The following is an 18,975-nucleotide window of genomic DNA, read 5'->3' as shown; positions in this document are numbered from 1 at the left end:
TCTAGAGGGTTGCGCGTCAGTCGCGCGCCCCCTGAAATCTTCCAAGTTTACTTTTTATGTAAATATAGGAGAACAAACAAAATGCACCATTTCGTACTAGAACTTGTTTAAGTTTTCTTGGAGGAGTACCACAAACATTTTAAGCCAAATAAATTTCGGTAATGAGAGAGGGGCGCAAGTCAAAAGGTAAGACCTTTATGTTAAGCCCCCTCTTATGTAAAATCCTGGAGCCGCCCCTGGTCAAAATATAACGTAAATCATCATCAAGTATATCGAGTATAATAAATTTGAACTCTTATTCAACGATACAGTTGTCATTCATTTGAGAAGACTTCAAGATGTTTCGATGTTATTTATCTGTGGTGTGGATGTTTTCTGTATTTCCCTGGATAGAGGGTAAGTAATATTTATTTTTACATCGGGTTTTACTGACATTAAAGAAGATGTTTTAGTTTGCAAACTTTGGACACATGTTATTAAAGAATTGTTAGTGTTGTGAACTTAGTCGAACACTTAAGTATTGTGTCAGTTCTCGGGACTCGGCTGAAATATAAAAGTCAGGTGCTGCGTTTATACACTGAACATTTGCCAATGGGGAAAATATGCCTTTTGAGGTTGGATATGTACCCACTTAAGCAAATTTGCCCTTGGGTGGGGGGGGGGGTATACCCACTTAAGCAAATTTGCCCTTGGGAGGGGGGAGTATACCCACTTAAGCAAATTTGCCCTTGGGAGGGGGGGGGGGTATACCCACTTAAGCAAATTTGCCCTCGGGAAGGGGGGGTATACCCACTTAAGCAAATTTGCCATTGGGAGGAGGTAAATTTGACCTTGAGAGGAGGTAAATACCCACTAAAGCAAATTTGCCCTTGGGAGGAGGGGTAAATACCAACTTTAGCAAAATTGCCCTTGGGAGGGGTGATATGCCAACTTAAGCAAATTTGCCCTCGGGAGGGAGAAAATACCCAAATAAGCAAATTTGCCCTTTAGGTATGTGTTTTGGACGCGTTTAAGGCAATTAAGATAACACAGTGAAAAAAACTTTGTGTCAAAAAAATTATTAGACACAATGATAAATCTAATATTACTGACATATGCTTTAATATCTGTATTTAGTACCACTGGTACATGTTGCAATTATTACAGGAAGATAATATAACAAATCTGTGTTTTTCAAAGAATAAAATAAAAATAATTGCCATACTGTCAAAAATATAACTGTATGAGTTCATGTTTGTTTAATCCTAAAAATAAGAATGAATGATGTGTTAAGGTTAATATTTTTTCCCAATTTTTTAGCTGTATTTGTAAGCTTCGCACTCAGTTTGGAAAGCATATATGAATCTCAATCAAATTAAATGTAGTTAAACCAGACACAAATTAATGGTATCTCAATCCTTTGTAGAAACAGTCTGCCTATTTTATTAAAAAAAGTATGATAGAATAAATAATTTTGTATGCATAACGATATCCTGCCTCTATTCTTTTAAAATTCAAATCAGTAACTGTAAAACCCTGTCAAAATCAACCTAACCCCGGAGGCACATAAATTGTTGCGTTTATATGACCTGAAATACCCACGGTGGTAAATCTACTCCAGCTCATGACATTGGGTAAATTTACCCCCGTTTGTATTTGCATTCATGTGAACATAATTACCCTCGACGGTAAACCTCGTCATATAAACGACAACACATGTGTTTTTACAACCACAATCCCGCTGATGACCTATTAGTCGTATGTAACCTTCAAAGCTAGTACATATACATTACTAGTAAATTATTATCGCTTGTGGGAAACAGGAGCTTCTACAAGTCATTTGGTTCCGACAGCAATATATTCCAGGACAAATACAACGAAACTTATGTAATTTTAAAATAATAGTGGTATGTAATCTTCATGACAAGTGTTGAACTATTTTCACCTGTCGGAATTGCGCCTTTCTAGCAAAGAACAACCAGAATGAATTGTGAATTTGTCATGGGGAGCCGTTGTCCACATATCCTTAACTACTTACAAAGACATTTATGCATATCAGTAACTAATACTAAAAGTATATATGAATTTTTAGGATTGATAATCGAAGACTTTCGCCTGTCGGGGACACGTGTACCTAGCGAAGGACTGCTGGAAGCGAAAGTAAACGGCACTTGGGGTGCCGTCCGCTACATATCCCGGTACAATTGGCGAGATCCGCTAGATGACCTCGTTTGTAGGACATTCGGATATGTGTAAGTAGTATGCAAATAGAATGTTGCCGGTGCGAAGCTGATTCGCATATGTGTAAGTAGTATGCAAGTAGAAAGTTGCCGGTGCGAACCTGATTCGGTTATGTGTAAGTAGTATGCAAATAGAAAGTTGCCGATGTGAAGCTGATTCGAATATGTGTGAGTAGTATGCAAGTAGAAAGTTACAGGTGCGAAGCTGATTCGGATAAGTGTAAGTAGTATGCAAATAGAAAGTTGCCGGTGCGAAGCTGATTCGAAATTGTGTTAGTAGTATGCAAGTAGAATGTTGCCGGTGCGAAGCTGATTCGGATATGTGTTAGTAGTATGCAAATAGAAAGTTGCCGGTGCGAACCTGATTCGGATATGTGTAAGTACTATGCAAATAGAAATTTACCGGTGCGAAGCTGATTCGGATATGTGTAAATAGTATGCAAATAGAAAGTTGCCGGTGCGAAGCTGATTCGGGTATGTACGAGTAGTACTATGTTGCGGAAGAGCTCATTATAGCACATTCATAAATTGTAACTACCGGGGCGCTGTAACTTTCTGGCACGAAGCTGATTCGGATATGTGCCAATAGTACTATTTCACGGAAGAGCTCATTAGAGAATATTTATAAGTTGTAAATTTCTGGGGCGTTGTAACTTTCCGGGGCGTAGGTGATTCGGATATGTGAAAGTAGTAACATTTTGGGTAAAAGCTCATTACAGCATATTCATAAGTGGTAAATCTGGATAAGTGCTTGTAGTAACATGTCGCGTTTGTGCTCATTAAAGCATGTACATAAATTGTAACTTTCCGTGGGTAGCTGATTCGGATATGTGAAAGTAGTAACACATATCGGTAGAGCTCATTACAGCATTTACATAATTTGTGATTTTCCAGGGCGAAGTTGATTCGGATATGTGCAAGTAGTTACATGTCGCGTTAGAGCTGTTGAGAGGCTATTCATAAGTTATAACTTTCCGGGACGAAGCTGATTCGGATATGTGAAAGTAGTAACATGTCGGGGTAGAGCTTATTAAATCATGTACATAAGTTGTATCTTTCCGGGCTGAAGCTGATTCGAATATGTGAAAGTAGTAACATTTCGGGGTAGAGCTCAATAGAGCATATTCATAAGTTGTAAATTTCCGGGGCGCTGTAACTTTCCGGCATGAAGCTATTCGGATAAGTGCCAGTAGTACTATGTCGTGGAAGAGCTCATTAGAGCATATTCATAATAGTATCATGTCGGGGCGTTGTAACTTTCCGAGGCGAAGCTGATTCGGACATGTGAAAGTAGTAAAATGTCACGGAAAAGCTCATTAGAGCAAATTCATAATAGTATCCTGTCGGGGAGTTGTAACTTTCCTGTTTAATTTAACTTTTCCTCTTTTGCTTATCTGACTGTTCTTTGCACGGCATATGTGATGTTTCTTTATGAGAAAGCGAATGCTTATATCAGGACATCTATTTTTATCATATGCTTTCTGCTAGTTTAAAGAGATTTATCAGTGAAATAAAAATGATATTTCACTGTTCCAAACAAAATGAAATAACAGTTTGATATGTTTCACTGTTTCCAAATTCAAAATCTCACTTCCAAATCAAACATCAGCTCGCACAAGGCTGGGACACAATTTGAGCCCGCTCTCACTTCCCAACCAAACATCAGCGCGCACTAGGCTGGGACACAATTTGAGCCCGCTCTCACTTCCCAACCAAACATCAGCGCGCACTAGGCTGGGACACAATTTGAGCCCGCTCTCACTTCCAAATCACACATCAGCGCGCACTAGGCTGGGACACAATTTGAGCCCGCTCTCACTTCGAAATCACACATCAGCGCGCACTAGGCTGGGACACAATTTGAGCCCGCTCTCACTTCCGAATCTCACATCAGCGCGCACTAGGCTGGGACACAATTTGAGCCCGCTCTCACTTCCCAACCAAACATCAGCGCGCACAAGGCTGGCACACAATTTGAGCCCGCTCTCACTTCCAAATCAGACATCAGCGCGCACTAGGCTGGGACACAATTTGAGCCCGCTCTCACTTCCAAATCAGACATCAGCGCACACTAGGCTGGGACACAATTTGAGCCCGCTCTCACTTTCAAATCAAACATCAGCGCGCACACTAGGCTGGGACACAATTTGAGCCCGCTCTCACTTCCAAATCAGACATCAGCGCGCACTAGGCTGGGACACAATTTGAGCCCGCTCTCACTTCCAAATCAAAAATCAGCGCGCGCACTAGGCTGGGACACAATTTGAGCCCGCTCTCACTTCCAAATCACACATCAGCGCGCACTAGGCTGGGACACAATTTGAGCCCGCTCTCACTTCCAAATCAAAAATCAGCGCGCGCACTAGGCTGGGACACAATTTGAGCCCGCTCTCACTTCCAAATCAGACATCAGCGCGCACTAGGCTGGGACACAATTTGAGCCCGCTCTCACTTCCAAATCAAACATCAGCGCGCGCACTAGGCTGGGACACAATTTGAGCCCGCTCTCACGTCCAAATCAGACATCAGCGCACACTAGGCTGGGACACAATGTCAATGACACTAACCAAACATCTCGACACGTTTTAATGAAAATCTACATTTAACCGTCTTTATATACACTTTTTAGGCATGTCATAAAATGTATTTTTGTATAGCTCAATAAATTCACCAGGTGGGGTAAATATTACACTCGTAGCTACGCGACGCGTGATATATAGCTTTCGGTGTTCAAGAGGTGAAATATATTGCTATCTTATACAAAAACAAACAAGTATCATCTATTTATTTAACTCATGTGTGTTACTCTTGTCGTTAAATACACACCACTTGTGAAATTTCTTGATGAGAACTGCAATGCGTGTTATCAGGCTATAAATATTTCAACAACTTCAAACTGTTTGTTCAGGACTTTGTTTCATGGTAGGTTGATGAAAGAGGTATAAGGCATTAACAAAAATGTTTGCTATGATAAAAAAATGTTGTAAAACCATCGAGAACTGATGTAGGAATTTTTTTTTATTTTCCTTCTTTTTGTCGCAAAAAGCTCATTATTTCTTATATCATTTCAGTTCCTATTGTATGGAGGACACTGCTGGCCAGCATGAATAATGTTTACTTTGTGTATACATTTTAACATCGAGCAAACAAACAGTTGTGAAGCCCATTTGATGCAATGCCCTAAAGTGTCTTGTTTTCACAGAAATGAATCTGTGATGCAGCCCCTAGATTACGGAACACCGGATGCCGCCTTTACAATCCAACGCTGTCCCGTCGATGTGACGTCACTGCAAATGCTCAACACATCATGCGAACTCCAGGCAGGAAATCCGCAGTCTGACTATGACAACATCTTTAAAACCATAAACTGTCGAGGTATTAAAGTAAAGCTCTGAGGCAGCGTTTTTTACATAAAAAATAATCAGGGTTGGGGCGGTATTCATAAAACTGTTTAAGTCATTTCCTTTCTTTAGTCAATTTCTTAAAAATATAAAGTCAAATGAAAAGAACAAATTGATTGTTTTTTAACATTGAAGTATGTTTTTTAATAAGGTCAATAGAAATAATGTTTTTTGGAAATTCTTTAATTTTTATTTCATATGACTAATGAGATAATAAAATGAGGAAAGTGACTTAAGTTAAGGGTGGTATTCAATATTAGCCTATTTGGATATAAGAACGATGTAGCTAATTGTTATTATTGACCAATAGAGTGAATAAAGTCAATGGTGTATGACCATAAGATTCATTTAAGTTAAATATTGAATACCACCTCTGGCTCAAATTTCTCAAACAATCTTAAGTGCATTATAATAGTATCAAGATAAGAACACTACAGTCGGACCCCGTTAGCTCAAACTCGCTTGGCTCGAAACCGTCGTTGGCTCGAACTGTAAACGAACCATTTCTTTATACTGAAGGTATGCATTCCCGCTTGGGTCGAATTTTCCGAGGCTCGAAATATTTTTGAAAGTATTTTTGTTTTGGTATAATCTGAAATATTTGTATTTTTCTGTAGTTCTGCGGTAAGTTACCGTCTTGTAGAAACTGACTTAATGATAATCATAATAAATGATATCTTATTGAGAAATATCAAAGTAAGCACTATGGCAAATTGAAACAATATACTTTTGCTTGTCAGGCTTAAGATTTTTCGAGAAATTGGGGCCAGATGTAGAAAACTCCTTCGACATATTAATACTGCGTTAAAGGGACTAGACACGATGAAAACAACTGAAAGAAAAAAAGGAATTGTCACAAACTTACATACAATTGATATCGCTGTGTACAACGCTTTAAATCTTTATAACTGATGTATCACATCGCTTACGACGCATGCATGTTGCGAAGTGTTATCATATTTTTCCAATTTGAATATTTACTGTGTTTGTTTACCAAGTAAATCCCAGGTTATTAAAAAAAAAGCGATGTATATGTATCTGTATCTAATGACGTTACTTTCACATGCTAAATATACACACTATAGACTAGGAAACCATTATGCGCTATTTTTAAACGGGTAAACTCAGCTCAGACAGTAACAATTATTTTATTATTTTAATTCTGTTAAATGATGGATTATCGGCCCTATTCTAGCTCGTTATAAAATTGACAATTCTAGGCTTGTTTTGAGGAACTACTGTATTTGCCGATTTTTGAACCATCTGGTGTATAGTCCCTTTAAAGCGGTCAGCTGGGTAATCATTCTGTTGACACTGTCTTTGCAAAATAACTACGTATACACTAAAGAGTATAGACCAGGGGCGGATTCACGTTAGAGGGGGCGTAACTTAGGGGCATACCCTTTTTACTTCCGCCCCTCCCTCGAAAACGTAATTTATTCGGTTTAAAGTGTTGGCAGGGGGGTTTGGGTGTCCCCCCCCCTCAAGAAAAGTTTAACAATTTTTAGTCCGGTGCATTTTGGACGTATTTTATGACTTTTTTTCTCCTATATTGAAATAAAAAGTAAACCTGGACGATTTAAATGCGCCCCACACCTAAATCCGCTAGTGTAGACAACAAGTCTACTTATTCTGTGCAAATTAAAAGACAAAGGCGTTACTTCAGGCAATCGGAAGAGAAATGCATTATACATCTGAGCATGCGCAGTTACTTCAATATGTAGATGTGTAGGAAACGACAGCCGAATGAAATGAAAACAACAACACATTATTGTATGAGCTGTTCATATTACAGCGTTACAACTGGTAGACGGCCCTTCTCCACTGGAGGGTCGGCTGGAGGCGGGACTGTTCGGGCAACTGCAGGCCGTCTACGGGCGTATCTTCGATGAAAGGGCGGCAAATGTCACGTGTACATCACTAGGATATCCGTGAGTAGAATTCATCGGTAGCAAATATATTTTCATTCAATTAATACAGAAATGTAGCGGAAATAACTTTCCTATTTCATCCCCATTTTATATACGCCGCTTACGGAGCCCCGCCTTCGGTCTTTTACCAGAGATTGATTGAGAGTTTAGTTTCTTAAATCACTTCGACAAACCTTTTCACAATACGGCCGTCTGACGGAGCACTGTTATAACATTTAACACTGGAAAGCGTTTTTATCGAAGTGTTTGATGAAACTAATCACCTTATCAAACTCCGGTAATAAAACGAAGGCGTGGTTCTTTAAGTGGCATAGACTGCCCTTTGTTTCATTTAAAGTGGCACTCTTATTCAAAATCAATATATACACTTGTATAACAAACCTAAATAAATTGAGTGATAAACCTATAACTACTTACTAAATGATGCATTTATGGAAAATATAAATTATTGATAACAAGGTTGTAACTATGTATTTAATAGCTGAAAACGCAAACATATTAAATGATTGGTGAGTGCTAAAAGATTAAGTGCGTTCTACTATAGTCTCATAAGGTAGAAATAGCGTGTTTTCTGCACCTATCTTTCAAATCAAACTGGGTATCCTTTATATCAACCATTGATTTTGACATTTATTTATCATTTTTCGGTATATTAAAACAATTGTATTAATTGTGGAAAATCTTATTTGGGAGTAAGAGTGCATCTTTAAAATGGTTAAGTAAAAGAAAAGTTATCTTTGATTTAAATTTTCATTTTAAGCAAAATGTTGCCTTCTGACGTAGCATTTATGACGCAATTTATCACGTGGTATACACACACTGCTAAATAACCCTGTTTTCCACTTGAAGCGGAGTTCGCTCCTATAACACCAGCACGCATTATGGCGCGGGAAAACTACCACTGTATACACGCAACATCCAGTGCACGGGTACCGAGCTTTCACTCGAGCAATGTACTCACTCTGGGGACTACACTGCGCCAAGCACACCGGCTGACGTCGTCAGTGTTTCTTGCGAAGGTAAAGAATATAAGTAGTGTTAAAATTATAGCATGTGGGAAAAAATCCGACCTGGTGCCATTCGCGAAAGTTGACGTCAAATACTTCGTACGAACATCGCAATTTTACAGATTCTGATTGTTTTTCTTGCGCGTGACTCATCTTGGAAAAGACCTTTTTTAAAGACATAGTTATCGTTCGTTCTGATTTTTTTTCTTTTAACAGTACATTTGTTCTTGTTTGTCTTTATGTTATGTATGTAAATGCTGATGAATATATATTTTTTTTAATTAAACTTAACCCTACACTTATCATTTATGATTTTTCAAATCGAATACATATAAACACTCACAGAAGTGTCTGCCCACGATATATATATATATATATATATATATATATATATATATATATATATATATATATGCACCAGTCAATTGTAACCAAGCCTCCCCCAGGTTCGGGGAATCGCGAGGGCTTTGACTTTCGGTCCAGCAAATCCCGGGTAAAATCGCTCGTAAAATTCTCGCAAAATGCCCCGCACCCCGTGATACCTAGGTAAGGCCCATTCCCCGCTATTTTCGGTTAAAATCACATGTAAAATTCAAACAAAGATGAAACATTTCGGCCGTTTATCAATCATTACGTCTTGTACTAAACTGTAACATTTGCTTTACATGTTACTATTATGGGTACCATTGCGCCTTTAATACCCGGGTAAGAGTTGTTTTTTTACATCAAATTTCGCAATTAAAACGTTTGTTATTTTTTTCAGTTATTTTTTCAGGAGTACGCGCTTGAGTATTTGCGTAACGCTAGGTACGCCGCTGACAGCCTACATTGCCTTACATAGCAACCGTTAGTTTTTTTATCAAAGAATATATATAACCTAACCCAACACAGCAGTTTCTTCCCTTAGCTATGCTCGTCAAGGGAGATCACTGCGTTATACAATTAATCAAAGCGCCTGCAGTGCTGAAGGACAGGACAGTGTAGTTATTGAGCGTTATTCAATATCCCAAACCTTAGACATGGCTCCGTAAATCCATTCATTCTATTGGCCAATCTAGTTTACTGTCCAATCAAAACACACTGTCTTTTCTCTTTAATTTTAAATTAAAGTTTATTCGAAGTTTGGTTTTTGAATACCTTAACTGTTGTATGGCATAATCCATGTATTTTTACAAATGTAAAGTAAACGTCACATGTTGTATATAATCTTTGCTTTTAAGATTTCATCAACTTATTCGTTTGTAACTGAAAACACTCTTGGTTTGTTCATGTGTTGTATTGTTAACTCCTGTTGTAACATTTGAATTTGTCTATGTGTTTTTATATAAACACAAGATACATTACATAACTTTTCATACATTTCAAACTCCGAACGGTATCTCTGTAATGATTAGTGAATGATCACATTCGTGTTATATCCAATTACATTCCATAGGCGGACCACTAAAGTTGGAGCAGAGTAAGGGCAATCGTTCATACGAGGGGATACTAGTCGGTTACCATGACAACATTTGGTATGACGTCGTCGGTCAAGTTTCGGAAACAACGGCGAAGACAATGTGTTCTATTCTTGGATTTGGGTGAGTGGTCAAAACTATTCGTTTCAAAGCATAACTGACTCAAAGCTGGAGTATTTGAACCGAAACAAGAGGAAATGGGTCATATACTAGTAATATAATTATATGACGTAATCGAGAAAATGACGTCATAGTTTTCGGTGTCGAAAATAGAACGGTAGCTCCAATGGTGTTATGTATTATTTAGGTCAATTGTACATCTAAGGCAGTTTAATGTTCTTTTTCTGAATAGTATATTGATATAATGCTCAAAACTAATAATTTAAAATTGTACATGTAAGCCAGCAGTCAATTGTATAAAACCTAATAACCTTTTGTTCAGTCAAATTTAACCAAAATGTTAAATGATTGGTCAATATTTATTTAATATTAACTAGTCAAATAATTCTAATAATCTTACTAGCCCTAAGTTAATCTATGGAAAACTTATTCAAGTTTTATACAATGAAAGACTCAGATTTATGGCATCAATGACTAATCCCACAACCTTGGCCACAACTTCAGTCCTTAAACTGGTCATCAAGCCGCACCGCCATGACTAAACCCTCAACCTTGGCTACAACTTCTGTCCGTACCATATAAACTTGGTCAGCGAGGGTGTCAAGGCAGCATCCCCGCTTTAATAATCTTATATAACTATTTACTTATAAATATACAAAAAACGGATGCTTACTGTTGTTATAGTATATCAAGCTCAAAGAAGTTAAGCAAAATATTTAATCAATACTTACAGGCTCGTACAATTAATGTTTATCTATTGTTCTTGTTTTAAAAAAAGGTCTTGCTTGCTGGCAGCTTAATTTAATCAGGGTAAGATCAGGTTATATTATGCAAGAAGAACACCCGATTTTTTTTATCTTTTGATAGATGTTTCTCAATTTATTAAACCGACGCATCAGTTCGTCATATTGTCTGTCATCTTGTTCATCAGACGACGTCATATAAAGATATGTGACGTCATTTTGACCAATGTTCAGAGATCGGCTTTTTAAGATAAATTGGTCACGTTTTAAATAGGCATTGGCCACCGCTGTTTAGCTGGACATATATTTTCAGTCTTACTTATATATGACATCCAAAGTTCTATTATACAACTTAAAAGTAAAACGCTTTAAGCTCCAACTCTGAATGACACAATTAAACGCTTCATATATATAATACTAATTAGTTCAACTTCTCAGAATAAGGTGTACGCATTAATTTAGGTTTCTATCAAAATTGCAAACGCTATATATGTAATTGTCATAACTACAAAGACTATTATTTACTCTATTTGTTTCTTTTTCATAACAAACTGTGTTTCAGCTATGTCGGTTTCGCCACTCGTGCGCATCCTGGCAAGAATCTGCATTACTACAAACAAAACATTGTATGTCAAGGTCACGAGAAATACATAGAGGAGTGTCAGGGCGAGCTGAAATACTGCGTCGAACAGAGATATTACCACTGTACAATCATGTCAAACAGCTTAACTCACGTAGCTCTCTTTTGCTCTGGTAAACTATTTTATACATTCCCTCTTACTTGAGGTCTTTTGTTAGACTTAAATCAGATTGTAAAAAATGAGCCCATTTTCGCATAATACATTAACTAATTTGTCATTTTTGAGATATGAACAATTTCGCATACTTTATGGTTATATTAAGGTAAGCAATCCACCATTAGCCTGCACAGATGTGTTAGGCTTTTTGGATAATAGCATCGATATTGTTTTAAGAAACTAAACTTTTTAAAAGTTTTTTAAAATTATATGTTGAAATAATATTTTTAACCTTAAAATTATTTTTACATGGATTGCATTTTTGAAAAAAATCATAAATTCCTCTGTAATAACGATATGTTGTATAGAAGGGAGGTAATATAAACAATATCATGATTATAAGCAGTTGTATTTATTTGTTTCTGAAATAATACAATGTCTATCTACTAAAATGCTCTCTGTGAGAACTACAAACATAATCAAGCATTTTGTAGCTTTAGAATAAAACTTTACTAGTAGAATTTTTATGTATTTTTTTAATTTTTCATATTTTTGTGTCGTATCTGTGGCTAAGTAGGTAATTCACTTGAGTGACAGTCCAGGGGTTGCATTCCCTGTCGCACTACAAACAATGTAAATAAAGGCCTCGTGGGACAGTGTTATTCACTGGCGCACCTTGAAAAACCAGGGTAGCTCTAACGGTGTGTGTATACCACGTGATAAATAACGTCATAAATGCTACGTCGGAAGGCAAAACTTTGCTTAAAATAAAGACTTAAATAAAAAATAACTTTATTTTTACTACACCATTTTAAATGAAACAAAGGGCAGTCTATGTCGCTTAAAGAGTCCCGCATTCATCTTATTACCGAAGTTTCATAAGGTGATTAGTTTTATTAAACACTTCGACAAACCTATTTCCAAAATCATGATTTGACAGTGCTCCGTCAGACGGCCGTATTGTGAAAAGGTTTGTCGAAGTGTTTTAAGAAACTAAACTTTTAATCAAACTCTGGTAAACGACAGAAGGCAGGGCTCCGTAAGAGGGGTAGACTGCGCTATGTTTCATTTAAAATGGTGAAAAAATAGCAAAGTTATCTTTTTTAAAGCCTTCATTCGAAGCAAAATATTGCCATTCGACGTAGCATTTATGACGCAATTTATCACGTGGTATACACACACTGTCTAACCAGGGTTACTATCTGTCTGTTCACTATGCTTAAAAAAATCAAAATGACTAACAATCTTATCGGAGCACAATCTGAATGGGCCTTGTCCGACTGCGAGTATAAATAAGCTTACGCATCCACCCAACATTTTTCGCATTCCTAATGGATTGATTACCCGAACATTGTACGCTTTAAACGTCCACAAACACAACGGTTTGAATTTATAGGTCCATCGTACTTTTAAACCCTAAAGCCGTTTTCTTCTTTTATGTGTAGACTTAGACCTCCCAGGAACCGTATTCTACAAGTAAGACAGAAATTTATCAAAGTACATGTTCACATTTAAGGACCGCCGTGATAGTATTCTCAGTACATTGTGTCATGTTTCTATATTTAGATATCTGACTTAGCATTATTATCCCCCTTATAATATAATGTTTCTTTTTTAGACTACACACTGGATAGTATCAGCCTATCAGCGACCGGCGTTATACAAGTGGGCGTGAATGACCAGATATGGGCTGTCTGTGACGCCTACTTTACTCCAGAAACAGCCAATAGCGTCTGTACTGTGCTTGGTTTTCAGTAAGTAAATACTACACAGTATACATCGATAGTGTTGTTAAGTAGTTTTCCTGTACCTTTTACCGCATCACCAAAGCAACTGATCTTGAGTCGCCGTTTGTCAATCAAACAGTCTGTTGACCAATTATAGTATTGGATAATGGTCAGCTTATTGTTTAATTGGCACCTTGGCGAATGTTCAAATATTTAGTTACTTTACATCAGTTTCATTTAAGGAAGCATTTTTGGGGATGAATGTGAAAAGGTTCTAACTGAGTCTTTATTCAATGTTACTTTGAAGCTTTTCGCTTCACCATTCGATTTAATAGCCATAGGATATAAATATAATTATAGTATTAGTCTTAGTTTACCGTAGAAGGGATGATAATATCGTTTTTATTCTCAGCACTAACACAGATTGACCTATTTATTTTTTGTACGTTCTCTTGTTGTAAACCCCGTGTCACATGTACTTTATGTGCAGAGTAAGCAATAAAGTTTGAAACTTAGGATACATTTTTTTTGTCATTTCAAATATATTAAGAACGTTTGACTAGGTATTACACACTTGTGATAACACACTATGTTACACAGCGGTTACTTCCCTTTGCCGTATAGTAAACACACTAAACACTTGATGATTAAATTCATTTGACTTCATTGAAAAAGTTAGAATTGGTTGCCAATGAATAAATCATGATTGACCTAACATTTAACTTTAATTGAAGTGCTATGTAAAGCTTGAAAGTTAAGAAAATAGTCGACGAAAATCGACTATGATCGATTTGTCCTGATCGATTTTGTTTGCAGTGATATTGATCGAATTTAAGACAACAGTCGATGAATCGTTGAAGCTTGATCCATTCTTGTATTTTTTTCATTTGCAGTGGAACAGGAAGCTTCGAAGTTAAGCCAACGGGCGATAATTCAGATATGAAAATACTGGGGTCGATAATATGTAAGCCGAATGCAACAAGCGTTATCGACTGTCACATCAAGCACCAGTTCAGTTATCGTCCCTACGATTCATCGGCGGAGTGTAGAAACTATGTCCTGCTGACATGCAACTGATATCTTTTGTAGATATTAACCATGTCCGAATGACTTGAACATGCAGTTACATAGTGTCTGAATTAACTAAAAGCGAATGTTTTTTAATATCATTAAGTTTTTTCTTGCTTAAATAAAGATATTGACATATTTATGTGGAAAACTACAGAAACTAGTCCCCTAGTCGGAAGCTTAAACATAAACCACGTTCAATTACAAAGGGCCAAAGCCAGAAAAACAGAACAACAACACACATACACATCCACAAACCAGCTACACGGATAAACAACACAAAACTCCACAAACAACGCACAAAATATGGAAATAATTGAACTAGGGGTATTTATCAAGGATTGTTGGGTACCGCATTGGAACGGTCAACAAAATAAAGGTACCTGAACTCTTCAATTTAGACGTATTTGGTCAAAAAAGATATTAAAATATTTATATGAAAAACAACAGAAACTAGTCCCCTAGTCGGAAGCTTATTACACCACGTTCAATGACACATGACCAAAGCCAGAAACACAGATCTACTGTTTAAAACAAACTAGGGGTGTTTATCAAGGATTGTTTGGTATCGCCTTGGAACGGTCAGCAATATAAAGGGACTTGAACTCTTCAATACGTATTTTGTGTGCATTTTAACAGGCTCCATGCTAAATATAAGGCTTCTGGTCTTGTTATTGTAGTTTCCATTGCGTTGGTTAAGATATGAGGTGAGACCTTAAAAGGACATTATTTAAACGAAAGTCTGTTACACTTGGTGCTTCCTAAATGCAATGTTCAAGCCATTAATGAAAGCTATCATCTAGACAATGAATAAACCCGAAGATCATAGATGGTGACAAAAATTTACTACTTATGTATATCGACGATGTCGAAGGCTACATAAAATTGATAATTAAAATAATAAGCATTTTATCTTTATTACATTCTCTCAAGATAAATATGTTTAAAACATTCACTTATTTCGCTGTTTAACGTGCATTTATCGTGTTATTTTTCATAAACCGGTATACTTTAGTTTTCCTTGGTTTTTCTCCCGTAAAATATCAATTATATTTCTAGAATTCTCAAATGGGAGAAACGACACTCTAAAAATACATCAAAGTAAATATTAACTTAAACTTCATGTATATAAGCTCAAAGATAAAACGCTTGAATGGATTGCGTGATATTGATAAAATCTGGTTATTTTATCCAGCAGGAGAAAACCCAGTAACGAAATGCTTTTTTTTTGGTTTTACGTTATTTCACTTCCGGTATCGAAGAATAATGCTCGTCTAGATGTTTTGTGCTAATGTAACTTATATTTTGTATTATTGAAAACCCGCATGATTTTTCCTCAGCTATTTAAAAGCTGGGGGAAAAGAACACGGGCAAGTGAAAAACCCAGTGTTTTTCTGTAAAATCTCCGTTGGGGTCAGAAATTCGCGGGTCAATATGACTTACTTCCAAAACCATTTCGCAGCAAATTACACCCATATCATATATAAATGAAGCCGCATAGCTAATAAAAAGGCCAGTATTCAATTGCGATGTAATTAATGGGTACCCTTTTGAGTTTGAAAACACAAAGAGGATATCGGGAAACCATCCTTACATATAAAGGGTGTTATTCAGTATTCGGGTTCATTTCTGTGTAAACTATTCAAGGGAAGGTCAGCGTTTCTTTAGTATGCACATTTGTCTTCATAAGCAATGAAATCATGAAGAAAAATTAAGGGTCGGGTGAAAATCATCAGCGTATTGGGAGTATAATACAGAATTCGGGGTCATTTCAGTGCGTATACCGATCAATTGACTGACCGCGAAGCTTTAAAATGCAATTCTGGGTGCATGAGCAACGACTCCGAAATAAAAAGGGGGTTGGGTGACCAACCTCAGCGTATAAGGGGAATTATTCAGTAATCGGGGTCAGTGTTGGGCGTAAATTGTTCAGGGGACTGCCCACATTGCGTAAGAATTCAGCTCTGGCTGCATGGGCAATGTAAACCTAAATATAAAAAATCGGGATCGAGTGACCATTCTCAGCGTATTAGGGCTGTAATTCAGAATTCGGGGTCATTGTTGGGCGTCAACTGTTCATGTGACTGTCTGCGTAGCTTTAGAATGCAACTCTGGCTGCAAGAGCAATGTAATCCGGATTAAAATATTGCTGTTCGGATGACAATCCCCAGCGTATAAGGGGTGTTATTCGGGGTGATTGTTGTGCGTAAACTGTTCAGTGGACTGTCCGCGTTGCTTTAGCATCCAACTATGGTAATATGAGCAATGTCATCAGGAAAAAAAAATGGGTTCAGGTTACCATCATCTCCGTATTAGGTGTTTAATTCAGTATTCGGTGTCACTGCTGTGCGCAAACTGGTCAGGGGACTGTCAATGTTGCAATGCCCGAATGTATTAATAATTCACACGAGCATTGTTATCCGGGATAAAAAAAATGAGCGGTGACCATCCTCTGCGTGTTACGGGTGTAATGCAGTATTCGGATTCAATGCTCTGCGTGGACTGTTCAGGGGACTGTCCGCGTTGCTTTTCAACTGTGTTTGCATGAGCAATGTAATCAGGAATAAATAAAAAATGGGGACCGAGTGACAATCCTCAGCATATCAGGGGTGTTATTCAGTATTTGGGGTCTTTGTTGTGCGTAAGCTATTCAGGGGCTTGTCAGCTTTGATTTAAATTGAAATTCTGGCTGCAAGAGCATTATAATCCGGAATGAGAATTTGAGAGCGGGTGACCATTCTCAGTGTATAAGGGTATGCAGTATTTGGAGTCATTGCTGTGTGCAAACTGTTTAGGGGACTGTCCGTGTTGCTTTACTATGCAACTCTGGCTGTAGGAGCAATGTAATAAGGGAAATAAAGAGAAATGCGGGTCGGTGACCATTCACAGCGATTTAAGGGTGTTATTCAGATTTCTTGGTCATTGCTGTGCGCAGATTGTTCAGTGGACTGTCCCTGTTGCTTTTGAATGCAATTCAGACAGCATTGAGAGTATTGCAATCCGGAATAAAAATTGGGGTTGGATGACCATCCTCAGTGTCTTGGGGAAGTAATTTAGTATTCGAGGACATTGCTGTTCGTAAACCGATCATTAAACTGTCCAGTTTGTTTTGAAATGCAACTTTGGCTGCATAAACAATTCAATCCAGAATGAGAAAATTGGAGTCGAGTGATCATTCTGAGCTTGTAAATGGTGTAATTCAGTATTAGAGCTAAATGCTTTTCGTAAATGTCCAAAGGACACTCCGCGTTGATTTGGAATGCAACTCAGGCTGCACGAACAATGTAATCCGGATTAAAAATATTGGGGGTCGGCTGACCATCCTGAGCGTAGTAGTGGTATAATTCAATACTTGGGGTAATTTCGGTGCGAAAACTCATCAGGGGCAGTCCGCTTTGCTTAACAATGCAACTCTGGCCTGTGGCTGCGTCTTTCCCGGAAGTGGCATTATCAATGGACAATCATTGCCTGGTCCGTGTCGGCACCCTCTGGTTCCGAGTGTGGGGAGGAAGATGATGTTGAGCTGCCAAGGTTGGTATACGTTTGTTCATGAAAATAACAATTTAGTTTTTTTTAGTTTAACAATACATGTCTTTTATCCAAAAGTGATGGTATTTTAATATGACGATTTCCTACAGCAATTTTACTATCTAGTCGCATAAACAGCTTTTTTAGTTTAACAATACATGTCTTTTATCAAAAGTGATGGTATTTTAATATGACGATTTGCTACAGGAATTTTACTATCCAGTCGCATGAACAGCTTACTGACGGGTCATTTCATCAAATCTAACATCTCTTTTCTCAACTGGATCATCTTGCTTTTATATATGTATTGAATAAAAGAAAACGAACCATCCAAAATGAATTTCTATATAGTATAAAAGCTTGTGTTTCATGCAACTAAAAACAAATGAATCTAAACGACTCTCTGTTGCAGCCCCTTTAGCTTCATAATCTATGATATGAATAGGGCAAATCACTTCAAATAGGAAGTGCCTACTCATTGTTACATGCCTTGGTTCTTTTTATTGATACATTGCTGAGAATCAAAACATGGTTATACCATCTCAGACCATTTGCTGCTTTCCATATTTTAAGGTTTTGAAGCTGAATAGTTTATGATTTCAAAAAAAGGGCCGAACATGCTGGATTCAATTGATCTACTTTTTGTTAACATTTTCACCGAATAGTTTGTACAGATAAACTGTATTTGATCACTTTATCCAATAGACAGTGGTTACCTCCAACTGATATATTTTGTTATAAGAAACTTAACTGTTTTTCTAACGCTGTTTAATAATTAATGCACACGTGGAACCTTCTCCCTGTCTCGGGGAGGATCGTGATGCCCAGGAAATCAGTATTATTTCGCGTGCAAATTGGTAAATTGTCTTTAGATTATATAGGGAAATTACTTGGAAGTATTTGACCTATATTATCAACGTTTACATCTTATGTTTATATTATTGTACAAAAATATATTTCACCATCTCTGACTCATACTGCTGAATATGGATAAATAAGACACTGTTCAAAGGCCATTTGGAACATTGCCGAGTAGT

The 18,975-nt window shown here is 37.3% G+C and overlaps 1 protein-coding gene across 1 annotated transcript; it reads left to right on the top strand.

Annotated features, from left to right (window-relative positions):
* Positions 1-286: 286 nt before the first annotated feature.
* LOC128223919 (neurotrypsin-like) lies at positions 287-14,548 on the top strand. The gene is made up of 9 exons (XM_052933386.1): positions 287-396; positions 2,072-2,231; positions 5,422-5,594; positions 7,416-7,551; positions 8,401-8,570; positions 9,994-10,138; positions 11,441-11,631; positions 13,234-13,369; positions 14,236-14,548. The coding sequence occupies exons 1-9, from the start codon at positions 339-341 to the stop codon at positions 14,417-14,419; spliced, it is 1,353 nt and encodes a 450-aa protein (XP_052789346.1). The 5' UTR covers positions 287-338; the 3' UTR covers positions 14,420-14,548.
* Positions 14,549-18,975: the final 4,427 nt, after the last annotated feature.

Source organism: Mya arenaria, chromosome 17 (assembly GCF_026914265.1).
Source record: "Mya arenaria isolate MELC-2E11 chromosome 17, ASM2691426v1".
Taxonomy (NCBI): domain Eukaryota; kingdom Metazoa; phylum Mollusca; class Bivalvia; order Myida; family Myidae; genus Mya; species Mya arenaria.
This window is presented reverse-complemented; position numbering and strand designations above follow the sequence as displayed.